The 22,213-nt window shown below is 37.8% G+C and overlaps 1 protein-coding gene across 1 annotated transcript in view; it reads right to left on the bottom strand.

The window, feature by feature from the left end:
* Nucleotides 1–22,213, bottom strand: part of EPHA6 (EPH receptor A6) — a 788,910-nt gene that overhangs the window by 128,032 nt on the left and 638,665 nt on the right. Inside the window, 1 exon segment of the mRNA XM_087439470.1 lies at nt 8,253–8,378. Within this exon segment, the coding sequence (XP_087295596.1) occupies nt 8,253–8,378 (126 nt within the window).

Raw genomic sequence — 22,213 nt, 5'->3', positions numbered from 1 at the left:
GGTACAGATGTTAGCCCAGGGCCAGTCTTCCTCAGCAAAAAGAGGAGGATTGGCAGATGTTAGCTCAGGGCTGATCTTCCTCACAAAAAAAAAAAGAGAGAGATTTTGTATTATATCCATATTTATAAAAGTAACATAATGATAATGATCAACTTAAAATCATGTTTTGAAATTATTTGATTTATGACTTTTTGCTTTCTATTACAAAAGAAATAATCGATTATACAGTAATCAATAGTTTAATTACCACCAGGTAGCAATGAACAAAACACATTAGAGAATTCTCATCACTTGAAATAAGAATTGAACATTAAACATTGTGTAATGACTTGAATATTGTTTAATGTCTAAGTTCAAAACCAAATTAAACTGCATGTCAAATAAATAATTTTATGCTGCCTTTGTTCTTGGTTTCTTTTTGTGAAAACATTTTGTGCAGATAATTTAAAATAGATGCTACATCTAAAATAGCACACATGTAACAGTAACTATTAAAAAGAAGTTCTTCAACGTGCCAGGCACATTCTAAGGGCTTTACGTGTGTTAACTCATCTAATCCTCACACCAACCCCCGTGGAGAGTATAATTACTAGTTCAATTTAACAGATAAGATTACTGATGCATGAGAGTCTAAACAACTTGTCCAAGGACACACACTGGGCAACTGGCAGAGCCAGGGCTTGAAGCCAGGCTCTCTGCTCCGGAGTCTGCATGCTTGACCATCTTGCCATACCCCAAACGATACTCAGGTCTCCATTAGTAATTTGGAGAACATAAAGCATGACCCTAAATCTCTGTGCCTCGTCTTAGAAACACATCCTGGAAAGCCATTATGGACTGGTCACTGTGCTGCTCCCAAAGATGTTATGTCCTTGAGAAGTTCTAAGATTGTAAAGTCCGATAAAGCCTTATAATATCTACATAGACAGGAAATACGTGCTCAGGAAACTTGTTGGAAAACCTTTAGATTTTGCTTTCCCCATCTCCCAAACATCAGTTTTTGATAATGATTTTAAGGTTCCTTTACAAAAGAATGTTTTAAGAAAGAGTCCTGCAGCTTCTGGGGGAAGGTATCATATTTTCCAGTAGTGTTTCAAATGCTATGCTTCACTTCTGGCCTCAGAAGTGTCTTATGGTTACATAAGTGATCAAATATTCAGCTTTTTGGTCTTTTGTATCATTCACTAATAAAAGGAAAATCAACAGAAAATTTAAATATAAAACAAACCTCTAGATAGAATATATTTAACCCTAATTACATAGGTTATTTATGGTGAGATTTTAATATAATGGAGAAAACATTTGTTAAATGAATCATACATATGGTGTAAATTAAACTACCAACTACTTTCCTTTTTTTCCCTCTCAGGAAAGTTACTATTTATTTTTGAATCTTTTCTGCGACTCTGACAAAAGGTTTAATTTTTTTTTTAAAGTTCAAGTTTGCTAAATACACTTGCTGTAAGACCTCTGTGAATAGAACTAAGAAAAGCCAACATTGTGCCACAGGGCAACTTCCACTGTGCTCTGTCCTACAAGGCACAAGAAAGGACACTGAGACGAGCCCTGTGTGTAATCCCCACCCCGCTCACGCTCTGAGTGACCCAGCAGCCACGGGCACGCACGCTGCCCTGTGCGAGAGCAAGAGGCACCGGGGCAGCTCAGCTTCCTACCAAGTTTCCAATTAAGGTGAAAACACGCTGACACGACAGTCCCAACCAACACGAAGATTAAACACTGATTCACATAGAGACACAGCTAAGTTAGCAGGCTGTGTAAAGTTTTTCAAAATTTGTCTTTGTAAGAAGAAAATAATTCTTGGATGAATTTTTTGAAAGTGTTTATAGTTTCTTTGAATACAACCAAAATAGATGGCAAATAGATGTTGTAATAATAAAACATGATGCTCTCCAGAGGGCAGATATACGTTCTCAACAGAGAATTTAAAGTCATTTATATAAGGTCCAGATTTTTAAGATTCAAACTTATTCAAATGATATTAAGATAAAAGAAGCACTTATCCTAATAAGAAGGCATAGCTAAAGTCAAAGGCTAAAACTATTTAAAGAATCTGAAAATAGGTAAAAAGAACTAGTAAAAAAAATCTGGAGATTACTTAAAGGCTCTTTTAAGATTTTTCATGTATTTCTGGCAGGAAAAAAAATAGAAATTCTCTTTGTAAATGTTCAAGAGCTTGATATCAAATGTATCCTGCTGCTCTATTTTTTTTTCTTTTAAATGTACTGTCAGTCTTACATAAAGATGACAGTGTTCACTTATGTCAGTTAAACATAACTTTATATAGAGAGCACTGAGTTTTTCAGAACCTGGGATTCTTCATTTATGGACTTTAGGGTGTCCAGAGACCTCCTGAAATTGTATGCAAACATTTACATACATGATCACATGTCCATTTTCTTGGGGAAGAGAGTCTATGTTGTTTTGGGCAAAGAAACAAAGTGTAATCCATAAGGAATCTGAGTCCCTGATCTGTACCACAACATCAGGACCATCTGTCCATAGGAGTCCTTAAAACTCACAAACTCTGCAATAAAGATTTTATAAACCTAATGTTATTCGAAGGTGTGAATTATACCTTCAATTTTGTATATGTTCCCATCCTGACTTTTCTTATTCCAAGTGATATCTTCATCTTGTCTTCCTTAAGTTTTAAGTCATTTTCTAAGCTTTTGTGAATTTCTCCTCAAGTAAGCCAAAGAACCAAGGCATGATGTACGTGCCCTTTGGAACCCACTGACTTTAAGCAATAGAGGAAGCAGAGTGAACGCAACCTTGACATTATCCGGCTAGCCCTCACACTGGTTTTAGAAACTATCAAAATATCCCAAAAGGCGTTTTAAAATAACCCTCTACCCGAGCAATAACAGTGTTGCAAATATTTTAAGGGAGTTGTTATTGGTGTATGACTAAAAATACATCACTCATGTCACCTTCCTGTGCTTCTGTTGGCTGGGTGTGCTCTCTGTGTCACTCTCTCAGTGACCTCTCTTCTCTATGCTTCTCCTCACTCCTGAAATAGAATAATCTTGGTCTCCTGCCCAGTCCTAACCCAGAGTCCCCATCCTAGATTTAAACAGCTGCAGTTCTGCAGAGTTTCCTTCTGAAGTCTGCAGCAGCACAGACTTTCCAGGAGGAGAGTTCTCTGGGGAGAACTGTGCAGACGGGCATTGAATAGGGCCCCTGGGGGCTTGAAATCACACAAATGACCAGGAATAGAGAAACCAGGAGTTAGGAATCCAGGTGAAGGCTTTTCTTTTTATGATAATTTACATTTTGAATCATTTATTCAGGATTTTACTTTGCACATTTAATCCAGTTTTTCCTGTTCCTTTATAATTGGCTTGTGGTTTAAGTAGGTACACACACCCATTCACTCCTGTCCACACACCTTGTTCAGGGTAACGGGCAACATTCTCAACCACAGAAATGTATAAAATATACATCCTTCAATTAGAGGAAAGTTGTTCTTTTCCCTGAAGATCTCTTACTTAAAAAGTAAACTACTGTCTCTTATCTTTTATGTATATTTACTACAATAATATCTCGTTAAAAGATAAAATAAGGCAAATTGTCATATATACTATAGAAAAATATAAAAAGAATAATCAGCCTCAAAAGAACTATAGCCAATAGAAATTGTTTTGTCAAAAGTAATTAATTTTGAAATGTCAAATTGGAGATCTGAAACAAAGTACTGGCTTTTTCAGAATGCTTGAACATATAAAGAAATGAAATGGTTTACTTTGATTTTTTCTGCACTGCAGTTTGATTGTATTAAGAGGCATATACTTTTCCATTGTGGATTTCCCCTGGCATATGGAGTCCACGCCAAGTTTCCTTAACTCATCGTAATTCCTTCAAAATCTGCCACCTAGTCTTCTATATTTGTGTTACTGCTTTTCTGCAGTCCCCTATGTGTATCAAGACCTGATAATATTCTATTCACTAGGTCCTAGAGCCTCTGCAGCTTCAACTGTATTTATCATTCCTGGCTTATTTCTAACATCTAAACTGTCTGCCTTTTGAATAAATAAATGATTTTTGACTGGATAACAGTGCATGCAGTATTTGCCCTGACTCCATATCAGACAGGATTTCACATAAAATATGGAAGGGAAAATATTGATAATCACTGTTAATGGACTTGAAGACAGTTTCTCTTGGCCCGGTACCATGCGTCCTTTGTTATGGAAATGGTCTAGTTGGATTTGTTGTTGGTTTATAGAAAACTGGATTGTGAATTGATCTCCTAACACTGCTCCTCAGGGGACAGCAATGAGGATATGAAGAGGTCTGGCCATGTGAGTAAAAGGCTCATCCAAGTCTCTTTCCAAATGGTAAAAACATAGATAACATTCAATATGATTATTAATTATATACTTAGTAATTGCAAATCTGGTTTTGGGGTCCCCACGTGTTCATATTTCTCTTGATATTTGATTCAGAGTAGGGAGAGAGGGAGTCTCGTGGGATTGAAAAAGGAAGAAGGTGAAGACAGCTGTTCACTCCATCTTTGCCACTTCCTTTGAACCCAACACATGGCGCACAGTGAAGAGAAGCTCAGGTAAAAATGTCAGAAGATGTTAGATACACACGACTGTGTTTAAAGGTCATGCAGACAATCTGAGGCAGAAGAACCTTCCCTCAACAACCAAAGAGATTCCGGGAATAACCACAAAGGTAGGATCAGGGAGATCTTCAACATGGGTTTTCTTCAGAATTGATCTATTTCTTAATCCCACGTGCTGCCTGTTTTCCCTTCCATGGTTCACTTGTACTCGACAGAGCTAGTTAGTGTAAAGCATACATGTGAGTTTGGTTTAGAATCTAATCTATACATATGAGTTACCTCATTAGTGAAAAACGTGATCACGTCTCCCACAACTGACAGAAAACTGCCAGAAAAATGTAAGCGAGAATTTTGTTGATCTAATCATACTCAACTTAAGATATTATTTTCTGAGTAATTATCAGATAATGAATATGCTTTATATTTTATAAATAAGTCTAGTTTTTAAGACACACTGTAATGTTTGGATCTTAGGTAAATTTAAGATATCCCATGATGTCAGATAGCTATTGCAGTGAAGTGACAGAGAAGACTGACTGACTCAGTGAAACTTCCACGTACTACTCCACCATTACCATTGCATAATTTTATTTCTCAATGACTTACTCTGCTTTTATTTATATATGGTGAGCATATGAAACCACCAAAAACCTAAAGGATTTGGGTAGAGGCAAAGTCTGTCGTAAGGTAAGCCACCGGTCTAAGACCCTATGTATAATCAATACGGCATGTAAAAATGTTCTACCTCACTTTCAAATACTTTTGACTACAGAATTAAATCAAAGACGTAACTAGATGGAGCCAAGAGAGCAAGCTTATTATCATTTTAGAATATATACTTGATAACATATTTTTAAGAGGGACATTAATCCTTTTCAAGGAGGTAGGGAGGAATACAGTGGGGAAGACTTTGATTTTAAAAATATAATTTCAGTTATGTCATCCTAATTTTTCCTTTCTTTCCCATCCTCTTCTCTTTTCTCAGCTCCCCTCCTCTGTCTTCCCGCCTTCTCTCTCCTCTTTCCTGTCATTTTCTTACTCCACAGGGTGACTACTATGTGAAAGGTACTGCATTAAATACACGAATACACTTGGTATTCAACTTTCAGCCAATTACTTCCTGGTGTTTTTCTCTATTTGAAACTAAGAATAATAACCCATTATTATAACCTTTCTAGAAATGAGAAAGGTCATATCAACAGTAGACAACTGTTATATAATACAGATTTTAGGCTTGTCTGCTTTCTGGGTCTCATAATTCGATGATTCTCTTATTATTGAAGTTAGTGTAAAAATAAGTACTGTAAAAATATTGTTCCTTAATAGTGGAGTGTGATGTGAATGCAAAGAAACTATTTTATACAAGACATCACATATCTCATTCGAATTTGATTAAGTAACTGGAAACTAAATTAGCACCATCCTTGGAACAGGTTTTGTGATTCCTTGAATGACACAGCAAATGTCTTATGAGATCCTCAAAGTACTGTAACATTTAATCAATTGGTAGAAAGCAAATTAGTTGCTGCCCAGGGGGCATCAACCTGTGGCCAACTGTTTCAAGCGCATGGTCCAGGTCTAGAGAGGAACTGCTTCCTGCCCTCACACTGCTGTTTTACACCTGAGGGTCATCACTTTGGCTATTACATGGCTAAGGAGGTTTAGCTTTTTTTTTTTTTATCATGAAACAATAAAAACTTCTCATGATCACTGCTTCATTCCTCTTTACACAAAATTATACAGGAAATTCTTGGGAAATAAGCTAAAGTTGAATGGAAGAGCGAAAGAATTACCTTTGAAATCGTAGCCATCATTACTGACAAGTACCAGAGAGAGTGCCCAGGGATCACTTATCAACGTGATACAAGCCAGGAAAAGGGAGTGAGTTAATTTCAGTTTGAGGGAATAGGAACACGTTTAGATCTATAAATTTTTTATGAAGCAATTTTGTTACACCTGATTTGTGTGTAAGTCATGAAAACTGAACCGAGTTTTCTCTCCTATGAAAGCTGGAGGCAAATCTGGCTTAAAGCCTAGAATGGAGCGCTCGAGTCTTGTTTCAGAGCCCTCTCCGGAACATTGTTTCTGTGTGTGTTATAGAAACATTATCTTGCTTCTGTCACTCTCAGTGGCTAAATGATAAGGGTTATTTTTTTTTACCAATGATGTGAATAACTCAAGTCACTACCGAACTTTGTAATGTCATTTCTGCCAAACATACCTAAATCTACCAAGATTTGTCATTGAGAGTTAAGGATTAAGGCATTAAACTACAAATCATCTGTTCATCTCCTCAATTCCAATCACTGAGATATTAATAATATATATGAAAGCTACATTTTTATATTTGCAGTTAACTCTGAGAGCTTAGCTCACATAGATTTTTACTTCCAATCTTTTGCACCACCACCACCACCAACAACAACAACAACAAAATTTCTGTGCACTTGATACCATTTTTGTTTCTAGGGAGAAAAAAAGGTGACATAACACTTGTTAGAATTAAAATTGCTAACTTTTAATTCACATAAATCAGTGGCATTGTTGGTCACAAAGCCTCCGACCATGTCAGTAATTATCCAACAATAAAACCAAATGACACTGAGGCATATGTATGGTTTGATACTATTTTCTGTTTTAATTAAGTAGGCAAGGGTAATTGAAAGGCAAAAGAAAAATATCAGTGCAATAATTTTAGGGTCTGATGGCATAATTTTGCTAAGAAAAGCCAGAAATGTGCATGATGGGATTTTGTTTTTATTAGATTTCCCAGTCTTTTCAAATGTTCCCATTTTATTGCTAGCAGGGCCAGCCTTCTTGAAAATATTGGTGTCATCAATTGTAGCATAATTACTAATTGTGATAAAAAACACAAGAATTATGATAAAAAATTCCAAGAATGAATTTCCTAATTCCATTTTGCTGAGACACATAAAATATAAAGTGGATTTGCATGCTTCAGGTCCAAGGGAGGAAGGCAGTTGAATATTTTACAAAATGACAAGGAGGAAATAATGTGTGATTATAATAATGCCATGGTTAATCCACACAGGGATGTACAGAACTGTGAAATTGTATTTTAAAATGCTTAATATTATATATTTTGTTTCCCTCATTGATAAAATATGGCTTTGATCAGATTGGTATTTTTAGAGAAAACTGCGCATTAATTTTCTTTCTCAAAAATTTCTCCTGAACTTCCTCCTTTCTGGCTTTTCTTCAAATCATTTTTCCTTAGTGAAATGGAACTTTAATTAAATCTCTATAAACTCATCCAGCTATGGAATTACTCTTTCTGTTAATAACCCTCCGTTTTTAAGTCTCGTTTCTAGCAAATTCTAAGTGGCAGTGGCAAAGTGGCTTAACTTCACCCGTGTTTTATTTTTGAGTTGCAATGTTGGGACCCGAAGCACTAGTCCTATTTATGTAAAATCTTTCCTAGAAGAGGCGGCACTGTGCTAACTGGGTGCTCTTTCACTTCCTTGATACTATTTTCACAGCACTGGGTATCATAGATGTGCTTCCGGCACTTAAAAAAAGTCACTTGGATTTCTTTTCGACAGCATATTTCAGAAATATTTGTTTTCGTATTGTGGGTCTATCAACTGTGAGCACAATCCTGGTGTATCCGCCAGCAGAAAACTTCACTTGAAATACCTACCAGCAGGAATCCTGGGGGGCAAAGATCCTCCCCCTGGCACTGGATGAGGGGCCTGGATGCTATTTAAAAACCCTGCCCTCAGGAAGCTGGGGCAAAACACCTCCACCCCAACGGCCGGGAAGGATCCTTTTAAGAGATAAAAATTGACATTAATCATACAGTCTTCTTGGTGGAAAAGTTGTTCATCATTCAATTGGAACAAAACCTATAATCAACAAAGACATCAAACCTTACAAGGAAGCTATGAAATTAAAAGGAATTGAACACATTTTTATTCATAAATATTAAAAATCAACCTAGTTTTTTGAAAAGAAATCTACCCTTAACTAGTTACGTTTAATAAAGAGGGTTTAGAAGCATCAGAATGCTAAGATAAAATTTCTAAACCTACATTTGATAAAGGGGATATAGATGGAAGTCACTGATGTTGTCTATTAGCGGAATTCATGTCTACGTGTGCTATAGACGCACGGTGAGAGCACAATGGAGTCTGAGATCTCTGCTGCTCTGGAAGGGGCAGAGCTTTACTTCAGGTGGATCCCTCTTAGGGCTTACAATGAGGAAACCTTCTACACCATATGGAAATTGCATGTGTTTTTGAAATAGCAGTAAGAAAATCAACATACACAATTCTTAATTTGTTTCACTTTTCTATTAGGGACAAGACACAAGAGTTTGCAAAGGTAGAACCACATGCTTTATTGTTTTTAAGAAGGCTATTGTCAAGCAAGGAAAAAAAACAGTAAACTACTCAGAAATTTATCCATAAAATTAGATAATGAATCATAGAATAAAAGAATATCTGAGCTGGAAAGGACTTTAGAGATCATCCAGTCAAAACATCCTCATTTTACAGACCAGCAAACTGAGGCCTGGAGTGGGGTGAGATATCACACAGCCAGCAGACTCCCAGGACAAAATCTTGCTACTATAGATTAAAAATAAATAATGAGGGGCGGGGCCGGTGGTGCAAGCGGTTAAGTGCGTGCACTGCGCTGTAGCGGCCTGGGGTTCGCACGTTTGGATCCTGGGCGCGCACAGACACACTGCTTGTCGAGCCATGCTGTGGCAGCGTCCCACATAAAGTAGAGGAAGACGGGCAGGGATGTTAGCCCAGGGCCAGTCTTCCTCGGAAAAAAGAGGAGGATTGGCATCAGATGTTAGTTCAGGGCTCATCTTCCTCACAAAAAAAAAAAAAAAGAAAGAAAGAATGAGCCACTTCCTATTTGGGAGACTGCTATTCTCTGAATATAATTAGAAACCCTGAGCTACGGAATAGCAGCATTACAATTTGGTGTCTCCAAGGCCTGAAAGACTAAAATCATTTGGAAGAAAATTCAATACACATGCAGTATCAGCGCATGGGCCACACTGGTAACTGATGTGGTATATCTAGTTTAAACCAGAAGAACTCCCTAAGAGCAAGCCACACTGATGGTGTCAGGAACACATCTCACTCGGGCCCTCTGAAACCCCCTTGAGGCCCGGCGGGCGAGTTTCATGCGTGCAGACCTGAGATCTCTCCTCCTACCCTCAGATTTAGCAAGTCCCGTATTTTTGAAGAGACTTCATTCTGTTCCTTGACAACTTTTGCACCTAAAATAAGTTAAAATTTGAGGCTTCTCTGAACTTTGGCCAGGATTAAGGAGATCTGCCACACCATACTCTATCTATCTACGGAGAAAGTCGTTGCTAAAGAAAAGCCAGCATTTCTTAGATCTCTGGAGATGTTTTGATGCAAGAGAAAAGTTACAGTGGCTGTTTTAACGGGTGAGGTCTACACATTGTGTGTTGGATTAAGGGAAGCATAGAAAGAAAATCACATACTGTGAAGACACTGGTTTTGTCGCTGATTTTATGGGGCTTTAGCCACATTGTCCAGCAGAGCTGGAGTCCCTTAAACATTAAGAGGTCTGGCAAAAGCGCTCAGTGCTAGGCCAGAAAGTGCTCTGAGGTAACTTTCCAGGAACAGGGAAACTCATTTCTTCTTTGCTCTTGCACAGGATATTTATCACCGAGCACACGGTGACATGTGCCCACGTGTGACATTTCCCACACAAGGCGTTTTCCACACTGCAATGTTTCATCACTGTCGAAAAAACACTCATAACAAAGCAGCATCACTGAATACCAGGTGGTGATAATTATATCTTATATTTATAGGGTATTGTTATTTAAAGTTACAAAAGAAATGCTGATTTTACAACAGGGAAAATAATTACAAAAAATTCAAATTTTATTATATGCTGTGAAAAACAAAAATAATCCAATTTTAGCAGATTATGGATTTATTGAAGCCAAATAATAGGGAGCCTGGTTCAAGAATCCTAGATCATGAAGAAAAAGAATAACATAATCATGCTCAGGAAGGAAAAAGGGATATAAATGTAATTATCTTAATGGAAATTTGAAGAAGAACAAAAGCATGTAGAGCATTGACTCTAAATAATGTTAATATGCTTCACATTTAGAGAGTTTTTATCCAAGTTTTTGCTATTTTTGCCAACATTAGTCAAAACCGTTAACTTAGAAAAGATGTCCACTATTTTTAACTCCTTGAAAGAAACTAAACACAGGTATTATTTTATTGCTATGATTACCTCCATTCCTAGTTTTGTCGTTGTGACAGCCTGTCATATTTAATAGCAGTGTTCATTTCCCCAAACTTGCTGCCTCATTCATATGTCTTTGTTATGTCTCTTAACCATGGATTAAAAGGTCTTTCGCATATTGTGGCAACCCTTCCTTAAGGAAGTGTCATTTTTGAACATGAAACAAACAGAAAAGCTGGTGTACTTGAACACATATTCAGTTGAGATATCATATGATGTGATAATAACGCCTTATCATTTTTCTCCTTAAGGTCAGTCGTCTCAATGGAGATTGCACACAACACTACAGCTCTAAGTTTTCACAACTCAATCAGGAAAACTGAAATTACTCTTTGTTATAATTCCCTTCTCTCTTAATCCGCAAGAAATTAAGTTCATGAACATTTTGGGATTTGATATGAAATAATTTTAGTCTGGTTTGCCCTGTTGTTTAAGTTGCTGACTTTCTCTGACTTTTTCTTAAAAGTAATTGTGGAATTTATTAATTATATTGTAGCTGAAGAAGAAATAATGTTTAATATCTCTAGCAGGAGAAATATAAATTTCCGTGAGTATTTTGTTTTTAGTTACATTTAGTAGACTAAGTATTTGTTAATAAAAATTAGATTTTTATGTGATGAGAGTATCCCTCTAGCCACTGCAAGCTTGAAATATAAGATGTGTCACTTAACACACACTTCTCTAAATCTCAAATACCTGAGTTTCCAGTTTGTTAATGATCTTGAGTTGGTGGGTTCAAGAGAGACCAGAATGTAACATTAACATCATATTGTCTCCAATATAGAGTTGCCCGATCACTGGCATCCTATATTTTTATTTGCTAAATCTGGCAACCCTACTCTAATATAATTCCAAACACTTACGGATATCAGGCAGGCAAAAGACACTCTCGACTACTGGTGTAAGGTAAATTAACCTAAGTCACTGGCTGCAGGGGTCGGTGATCCATCTGTCTTTCCTTAGCTCAGTGGTCCTGGGTGCCCCTTAGGGAGCACTGCAAATTACTACTGGAGAAAGACACTACTGGTGTTCAGTGGCAGGGGGTCACAATGGACGGTAAAGGCATTGCAATAAGTGGTACACTCCCTGCACGAGGGAGAATCCTCTCTCCAAATGCTAGTAGCACCCACTAAGAAACACTGTACGAAAGGTAAAGAATCCTGAACAAAGGTTGCTAGTCAACAGGGCGTATAATGAGATCACAGTGTGGAAAAGCAGAAGTGGACATGGCCTACATTCTGACATTTGGTTTGATCAGTTAACGGAGGATTCTGATTACTCAGATTACCTGAAAGTAACCTGGCCTGTAGAGTAACTAGATTTCAAATAATCCTAATAAAATATATTTAACACAAACTCTATGAAACAACTGAAATAACTCTATGGTATAACGATATAACTGAAAAATAACTTTTTATGAGATCTGAAATAACTTTACATTAGAAATTAGATACCATTAAGAATTTGTGTAAAAGATGACAAACTATGACTTTATACTCCTTTTGCCTCAATTTCCTTATCAGTAAAATGAAAATAACAACTGGCTCTACCTCATGGGCTGTTTGTGAGGATTAAATGAAAGTAAAAGATCATATATTATTAAACAGTCCTGTTTTAACAAAAGAAACCTCTTTAGATGAGAAATTGAGATAAAGATGGATTAAATTTTTAATGCAGACCCCCCCCCCCCACATACCCAAAACTCTAACAGAAGAAATCCCTTCCTGGAAGATTCCGTGTCAGTCATTTACTAGGGACACTATCCCTACCATGTGAACTTTTGAGACATGACTCCTTCACACTGTTTTCATTAGAGTGTATTTCTGCAGATACCCACTCTAATCTATGTGAGGACAAAGAATACACAGGCTTCAATAAAGACAAACAATTTAGAACTGGAAACTTAAAATACATGCACACACGTCTGTGTTAAATAAACTATAAATAAAATATACTCATAATTCTCCCTGTGGAGGGTGATCAAATGTTTTTATTGTTCAAGGTGTGTGATCAGATAATTTTGGAAATCACTTGTTTAAATAATAAAACAGTGAGTAAAATGCTAAGGTATTCATGAACTAAATAATTACTGCAAGAGCTTGAACAGGTAGGGCAGGGCCTTGCTTTCACCTGGTCCAAGGCAATGATCCTGGAAGACCATGCTGTTCTTTGCACAGTGGTTCTCAACCTTGGACGTATGTTAGAAAATATGTAATAAAGTCCCAAGTGAACATATAGAATATGGAAAATCCATGCCTTCAATTCCTAAAATGAGTTCTTTGTCAACTACCATGTGAAATGCAAGGATGATCTAATCTGATCTAAAGAGAGATCACAAAAAGTCATTGGGAAGAGTATTAAAAATATGGATTTATACTTACATCATAACAAACCTGGCCCTAAAAAATATACTGAACTTACAATCAGACATTAAATTGATGTTTTGCACTATTAATATATAAAATGAATATTTCAAAATATTTTAATTTCATTCCTTTTATTTTGTTTTGTGTGTTTTATAATAAATATAAAATTATAATACAGTAAAACAGAAGCTATACATGACATAAATAAGTTAGTATTCATGTAGTAGAGAGTTTTGGCTCAGACATGTTTACTGAGAGGAGCGTGACCAAAAATTTGGAGAGCTGAGAATAGAGTATGTTTGCATTTAGAGTAGAGATCCTTTCTTCATCCTTAAGGATCCGGTATTGACTTCTGTAACTGGCACATAGTGGCCACTCCACAACTGTGTGGTTTTGATTAATGATGGTACCTCCTAGCTACAGGATGAATAACTTCCAAGTTCAATGATAACAGAGTCTATTAAACCAAATGCTATGCCAAGGGCTGTTTTCCCTGAGGAATGCTCACTTCTGAACCTTCAAAGATCTTCTCCTTCACTGTCTGTCCATATACATGTCTGTCTGTCCATCTGTCCATCTGTCTGTCCTTCTGTCTGTCCATCTGTCTATCCATCTAATTTCACTTGACCTTTCTCTGTCAGACTGTGTACTTTTCCCTCCACTCCTGATGCATCTCATGTTTTCTCTCCTATGTGCCTTTCTTCTTTCTCTATTATAATAATTTATAGCATTACACATTCTCTCCTCCACTGAGAGAAGTAAAAGAAACCATAAGCCCATTATATTTGTTCGAGCTTACGCTCCCTAGTTTTCTGTGATGGTAGATAAAGCCCCAGACTCTAACAGTTACATGACCATTGAAGGAAGACCAGCAACAATAAGATGAGCCATTTACACGTAAGGCGTTGGAAGAATGCATCTTTTACTCCATGGACCTTTATTTTGGGTCTCTTTACGTAATAACACGCGTCTAGGAAAGACTAAGCTGCTCTGCCTAGTTTGGTAGAGAAAAGATTCCTGCCTCATTGTGATGCATGAGGTGGGCCAGCTGGGAGCTCAACATGGTCTCCTCTAACTTGATTAGAAGATGCACGGAGTAGGGTTTCAATAAATGCAACTTGGATAAGTGAATAAATAAATGATCAAATGAAAAGTAACAAATTGCTTCTTAGGCAAATATCTTGCTAGGATCTAAGGAAGCACTCTGCTTGCTCAATTGCTTCCTAGGCCAACAGAAACTTTCTAATGGTTCTACAAGAGCTAATTTTCAATTAGGCTTAGAATGTGAGAGAGAACTATTCCATTAATGAATAATTCATTCATTCATCCTTTTATACATTCATGGACTTATTCATTTATTCAGTAAGTATTTATTGAAGCACTTATTTTTTTCCTGGCACTATGACACACGTTTCTAGTACAGAAATAGGAAATCAGATAATTTTTGATATGACACTATTATTTTCAACAAATAACTTCTAGCTAAGCTAAGCCAAAGATGCAATTAGAGAATTTTGCCCATTTCTTAAATTCCTAAAAATGGAAATATGCCTACAATCAAATTAGTATTTTCCTCTTTAGCTGTGTGCACAGCTAATCTCCATGCAGATTCTTCAGCACCAAATACAATTAAAGATCATGCAACCATTACTGTTTTGTTTTAGACTTTTTTTTATCCTTCAGGTCACTGCAATATGAATTTTATAGATTTCTAACCCTGTTGTTGTTCAATAGGTCACAATAAAAGTACTGAAGCAAAAACGGCAGTTTCATGGCTAGATTTTTATGAGTTATTTCTTGAGTGCTTTTAAAAAGAAATTTTCAGCTTTCCCTGAGTTATTTTTAAACTTGTAGGATATATATGATAAAATCATGGTTGCTACAAATTATTTTTTTAAACTATAGCATTAACAAAGAGAATTAAAATATTTTGAAGCTGATTAAGAAGACATTTATTGAAAAATACATGTTAATTTGTATTTAAAATGGAAGTTCCTTGACTTTTAAAAAGTAAATATTTAAATGCCTGAGTTTCTTCATCTGTAAAATGATACACTTGGACTAGAACTTCCCTCAATTTCCTTTGAGCTCTAAAAGTCTGTTTACATAATTTTTATTTCATTTGTTACACTGATTTAAGCTTATCTTTTCCTCAGATGGGGGTTATGTCCCGTGGTCTAACCCATGTTTATATTCGGTGGGACTTGGAATGTCAATTACCAAGAAAGTGTCCTGAAAAAATGAGCAATCTGCTAACGCGTCCACTAGGTTTCACAGTGAAAACGCCGGGGCTCGAGTCCAGGCAGGACTTTGAATTCTGACTCTATCCATCACTAGTTGATGATTCTTGGATAAGTTATTTACCTTCCCTGATACTTAGTTTCTTCATTTGAAAAACGGAGCTAATCATAAACATATCACTTATATTGGTTTATTGTGGATCATATGGGAAGTGCCTATTAGTGGCTGACAGTAAGTGTTCAATAAATGAGGGATAAATATTTCTCCTTCTTCCCCTCCTTGGTTCTCTAAACTGGACCTACCATTTCATATCTCCATGCCTCTAGGACATTTCCTCCATCTAGAAGGCCCTTCTTGCCTTTTGGCCTCTGTCAAAACATGCCCGACATACCTGGGAAGAACTCTCCACTCCCTCCTCTGTGGCCCCGTATAAACTTAGCTGCTGTTACAGAGGTAGAACACTGTCACAGGACGTATTTATTTGTTTACAGTTTTTTTATGAGACCAAATTCAAATGCCTTTAGGAGCCTGTCAGGTGCAATAAATAAGAATAGCACGTTGGTGACAAAGGCATTGAGCCAAATTGAAGGATGAAAGTTCTGGTTAAGGACAAGGAGTTCAAAAGTTTTAAAGAACACTGTGGAAATCAAATAAAACACACCTCTCAGCTGGATTCAGCCTGTGGGTGCCAGCTGGTGACTTCTGGCTTACGGGTGTGTCTGCACCACCAGATACACTCCCTTAGAGCAGGGACGAGTCAGGCGCGGCTTACTCTCCTCGCAGGCCCAGTCCCAGAGCCCGCTCATGGTACAGGCTCTACATAACGTTTATCGAGTTGAATTAAAGTCATCTTCACTTGAATAGCTCAAAGGTAGTTTGACTTTATCTGCACAAATAATGTCAGAGCTTTTAAAACCACGTACACTCTAATAATATCAATATCCTCAAAACCGTGTACAATTATTAAATTCAATGAGATTTATGACTTTCCACTTTAAACACTTATGAAGAACCAGTGTTTAGGACTCATGGACAGACTAAAATTCTAAAAATTCTAAAATTCTGGAGTCCTTTTGTCTAAGAAGTGGGAAGGGGCACTAAACTTGAAAAGCACGGCCTCCTGACTGAGCACACAGGCCTTGGTCGGCTGACTCCTATCCAGCCTTTTCTTTCTGGGGTCAGACTTTAAACTATATGATCTTTAAAAAATGCTTTTACACCTCAGATGCCAAGGAGTCAGCCAAGGAGCTGTTAAGCAGCATTTATCAATGTGTATGAGAGCTAGATCTATTTAGCCTCACAGCCAGTGTGTGCTGCGCATTGAATATTTATGAACTCTGGGTATATTGGCCACATTATTAAAGGGAGGTTTGCGCCTTTAGTACACTGGATAAAGGGGTCATGAGGCAGGCTGCATCTGCCTCTTTGTAATATTCCAAGGTTGCCTACAGCCCAGACTGGTCATTCGCCGCCAGCATGTCCCGCTGTCAGGTACATCAAACTGTTGCTCTCTCATATACAAAGTATGAAAGAGAATGTTCTGGATTTAGTTTCACTTCCGGATATTGATGATAACACCGTTGGCAGTTTTATCTACAAACAAATGTGTTAATACATACCAAGCATTTCTCATTTGAGGCTAAGATATGTAAATTTCTTTCAAAGTTTTGTTAGTTTTTTTTCAGGTAAGAATGGTACTTATTTGGCATCTGCATGGTGTGGGTTAGATGGCATTATAAATTGGTTTAGTAAATATCATTTTGAAAATTTGGCCTTGAAAATAAGCAAGGAACAAAATTAGTCTTGAAAATAATTGAGAGCAGCCAACAGAGAACACAACTAATCAAGACCCTAACGACTTTACATCAATTCTGATACCATAAATGTGTGATGGGAGTGGCAGCAAAGTGGGAGTGGTGGTGGCAAAGACATGTCCACTTTTCCAGGCCACTCTTTGCTTGAGGCAAGCATGTGGGGTTTCCTTGCAAGTCCCTACCTGCAACCAGGCATGGCATAAACACTTAGGTGGACACCTCCCTGAGTCCTTCCAGTTCAGATCACGTCACTCCTCAGTTAAAAAGATTTCAGTCTCCCTACTGCTGAGCACAAACCCAAGACATATGAATGGTTTCGAAATCCTTCACTTTTTCTTCCAAACCTCCTAGAATATTCATCGTGATTTACATGTGTTGCTTATTCCCTCTAGCATAAAGCGAGAATGCCTCTCTCGGCCTGACCCATTCTAAGTGCCCTGCTCAAGTGCCACCTCCTCTGAGAGGCTTTCCATTTTGCACTGCTGGAAGAATCCCGCCCTCATCTGTGTTCCGTCAGAGGACAGCAAGCTGCCACGGGAGGCACACAGGTGCTGGCGTCAGAGGGGCCCAGTTTGAAGACCTTGCTGTGCCATCACTGGCTGTATGATTATACACAAGTCACTTCAACTCCCTGAGGCTCAGTTCCCATTTTGGTGACATGTGGAAAATTGTCTGTCATGAGGAAAGTTATTCAAGAGTGTTTATAAAACGCCTGGCACAAAGTAGTCATTCACGTAAGCCCTGCCCACCACCTTTCTTGGCTCTTTTCCAGCTCTCATGTGTAACACAATTACATTTTTCCTGGTAACGCAAGTCTTCCTGCTCATGACATACCTTACAATAAGTTCCTTGAAGGGTTTCTCTTTTTTATATTTCAAACAGAACCTGGCATGGTATGTTGCATATGGGGTCAACTGTGAAGGTAACTTTTAAAAGCAGGAACTATAAAGCGTATCCATGCCTTCTTATTCATGACAATGTTACTGATGGCTTGGATAGCAACTTCAAAGGGTGAGATGATAAAATCCATGCAACTGGTTTAGCACGTTAGTCAAAATATCATTAGAGTCACAAGAATGTTATGAGACATAAAGCCACTCTTGCTAGCTCATATGTTCTCTCACTCCTAGAAAGACAGACGGACACTGAGTGACACTAACAGCCAGACACGGGGCCTCCACACATATCCTCCCTTTCACTTCCTACAGTTTTGCATCTGTGCCTCTCATTTATATAAAGGGACAAAAAGAGAGAAGATCTTGAGGGCAAAGCAATCTGAATGGTTTAAGACCAAGGGAAAAGTGAGCACAGAGCTGAGATGAAATTCTGTGAGGGGAGAGACTGACTCAGCACTAATCCTCCATGGGCCTAACTCTCCTAGACGCGAGCCGGCCAAGTCCACGTCAACTGTGGCCTGGAGCCCACTAATAACTGTGTGCTGGGCTCTGTTTTCAAAAACGTTCATAAGTGTGAAATGGGCTTGAAAAGAGTCAGGCATTATCCAGTTTAATGTATCTTTTAATTTTTATTGAGGCAATTCCTTTTTTTAAGCTTGATGCCTCTGAGGCCTATATTAATTTAACTTTCAGGTCTGATCTGAGGTAACACTCATTCCTGATAATAAGGGAGAAAATGGAAACAGACTCAAAGAAGCCTGATTTTATTACTCTTAAGCCACATGAACTAGGCATGTCAAGACTGCCTGAAATAATGTCTCCTTCGACAATCTTCCAGTCCCTCGCTCTGCCCCCACTTTCACTACCGTTTACCATCAGGCTATCCTCAGCTGGTCATTAGACTAAGTTCAAAATGAGGATCCAAGTACATTCTGTTCCGTGAGAATTACTGAAGGAGATTCATGGATTTTATAAGGGAAAAGTGAGAAAAAGAGAGGCGTTGTTCACTGTTGAAAATGCCCCTATTAATGTATTCTTCAGAGCTAGTTCCAAGACAATCTCAGATGCTTGTGTCATTAGATCACCGGTTCACTCAACATACATGCTTTTTATTACATTTTAAATATGGGCTTGGATGTAAATCTGGGTAGTTTGCTACGATGTTCTGCTAGTGGTGGTGAGTGATTACAGCTTGCTGAATTCAGTGACAGTGAGAAAAACGACAGCTTGTGACGTGATCCATGTGGAGGGGACACACTTGGAAGCAATCTGAGTGCTTTTATTTCCGCCTGGGCTCTTCGGGCACCCTGCCACTTTCAAAGAATTATTTAACAAATTATGGCACCACAAAAAGTATTTTATGTTCTGGACCTTAGTTTTCAAAGAGGAATCAATAAATGTCTGGAGTTAATATCTAAGAGAAGAACAGGATTGGGTTAAAATTAAAAGGACGTTTATATTTGCAAGTGAAAAATAAAAACTTACTGCTTTCAAAGTATTACACAATTTTATTGCTATTTAAATTGACTCATTTTGGGTACATGTGGTTGTGTTAATACTTAAAGAAAAAGATGCTGTTTATTGATACATTTAAGGAGCTGAATCATTTTACTATACGATAGTGAGTTTATTACCAAATTTTACAGTTTCAGAGTTTGGGGAACAATGATGCACTTTCGTTTATATCTGATTTACAAAAAATGCACACAAAATGGTTCTCTGACTTACCCTTAAAATACTGGCACAGGTGCTCTTTCACGGAGCAGAGGACTGTGCAGTCTATTGTCTGAGGCTGTGGGTAAACACTGCGTCATATGAATCGCTCTTGAGCATCACTGAGGTGTGGCCAGTGGAGAACTGAAGTGATGAAACTACTCCCTGGAAGAGAGCTGCTCACCCACGTGAGGTGAAGTTAGTGTGCGGGACGAGGCAATTTACTAAATGGGACCCTGGTGCCCTAGAAGACTTAATTCACTTCAGCTGAGTGAGCAGCTGGATCAAACTCCATCACTGAGAGTCACCCATTCATATTCAAAGGCGTATAAATCTCAAACGGAATGTTCTCTCCTTGGGTGCATATAACTCCAGGATAACTGGGTACAGGGTTGGGAAGATATAATTGAGCACGGCCTAATTAGGAAGCCGCATTTAAACTTGCTTTCCAAACCACATTTTCACAGCATTGAATGGCAGTGACCTAAGGAGAAGTAGTATTTTCAGGAAAGGAAAAAACAAGTGACAATATCATTGCTTAACTGTAATCACAAACTCTGAGTTTGGAAAGAGTCCCAGAAAGTTTATATTTAAGTATAGATTTAGCTATACTCTAGCAAAATGTATTTATAGGAAAGGAGTGCTGGAAAAGATAAATATTGGATAGTAGAATAGGCTTGTCAAGAAATAAACAATGAAGGCGAGATAGACTTTTGGGTAAATGACATATATAGATCAAAGAAAAATGGTTGCATAAAGTTGTGTGTTTGTATGCATATATGTGAGTGTGTTTACAGAGTATTGATTTCCCAAACTTTTAGCACAATCTCACACAATGAACAAATGTATGAGACTTTTTCAAATATTCAATCTTAAATGAAACAAAGAATTTTATTTTCCTGAGATTTTTTTCTTTGATTGATAATGTGTATCTTACGAAAAAACTTAAGGATAAACTCCACTACATGAAAATATCCCATCTTAAACAACTTGTAAAGACTAACATACTTATAGCACGTGCTGGGTTTCCCACAAAAGGAACAGCCTCACACTTGATGATAAGGAAGGTCCTGTGTCTCTAGTCGTGATGTGACCTGAGGGTAGCGGAGACTGATGGTGGCCCACCAACAGCTGCTTTCTTCTTCTTCCTAGTTTCAGAACTCCTGATTTTGAGCTGGCACATGCTGGGCAGAATAAAAATCATATTTTCCCAGCCTCCTTATGCATCCAGATGAGGCTATGTGATTAAGTTCTGACCAGTGAGTGTAGGGGGACCATCCCTAATGGAGGAAATGTGACCGTGTTTACCCTTTCCTCCTCCTTGAAGCGTGGAGCTTGGGCAACTGTCCTGGGCAGTGTGCTGAACACAGCCACTCGAGGAAGGACCCTGGGCCTTCGAGCATCATGAAGCCATCCTACCAGCCATAGGTAGCTTACCACCCTCTGGGTGTTGCTTACTTGGGAGAAATAATTTTTATTCTTTTGATCCACTGCTATTTGGGGTTTTCTGTCACTTCCAATGGAATTTAACCATAAAATGACAGCTTGATTTGTCCTCTTGTCCCAGAATAAACTGCATCAATATCTTATGATGACTTCATCTCACACTTTGAATTTGAAACAGCCTTCATAATTATCATTTTGGCTATTCTAGACTATTCTATATCTCCTCCATTAGACGTAATTTCTATGAGGCCAATATCATGTGATCTTGTTCACTGTATCCCTAGCACTTAAAAACTGATGAATGAGTAAATGAATCTTTCTTATCAGGTATTTTCTACCATTATTTAGAAATAAATCTTTTACTTTTGACAAGGATGAATTCTGATTAATAAATGCAAATATCCCATGGGTCATTTCTAATCTAATTTTAATGTCACAGTTTTATACACGAATGAGTTTTTATTTTCGTCTTTCAACAGTAAAACAAAGTATATATATAAAAGAAAGAACATATGCTTTGAACTTAGAAAAACAAGTAGTCTGCCTGAACTGAATTATTTTTTCACTTAAGTTCTATAACTTTGGGATCAACTTGAGGGCAAAAAATATGGCTGACCTAAAGAATCCCAGCTTGTCAAGACTTATATGTCAGCGTACACTTAGGCCATTTTGACAGAAGACATTCCCCAAAGCTTGGGCTTCCACCTGAGTGTCTGCTGGTCAGGCTGGTTGGTGAGTGGGTGGAGGGACGGTTGGAGGGGTACAACTCCTTAGCGGATGAGAGTGACACACTTTCTCCCACAATGACAGTGTACCTACCACAGGTAGATGTGGCTGCTCCCTGGATCACTCAAGGGCAAAATCCACTGAACA

This window comes from Ceratotherium simum, chromosome 15 (genome assembly GCF_057802395.1).
Source record: "Ceratotherium simum simum isolate JZ-2026a chromosome 15, ASM5780239v1, whole genome shotgun sequence".
NCBI classification, from domain to species: domain Eukaryota; kingdom Metazoa; phylum Chordata; class Mammalia; order Perissodactyla; family Rhinocerotidae; genus Ceratotherium; species Ceratotherium simum.
This window is presented reverse-complemented; position numbering and strand designations above follow the sequence as displayed.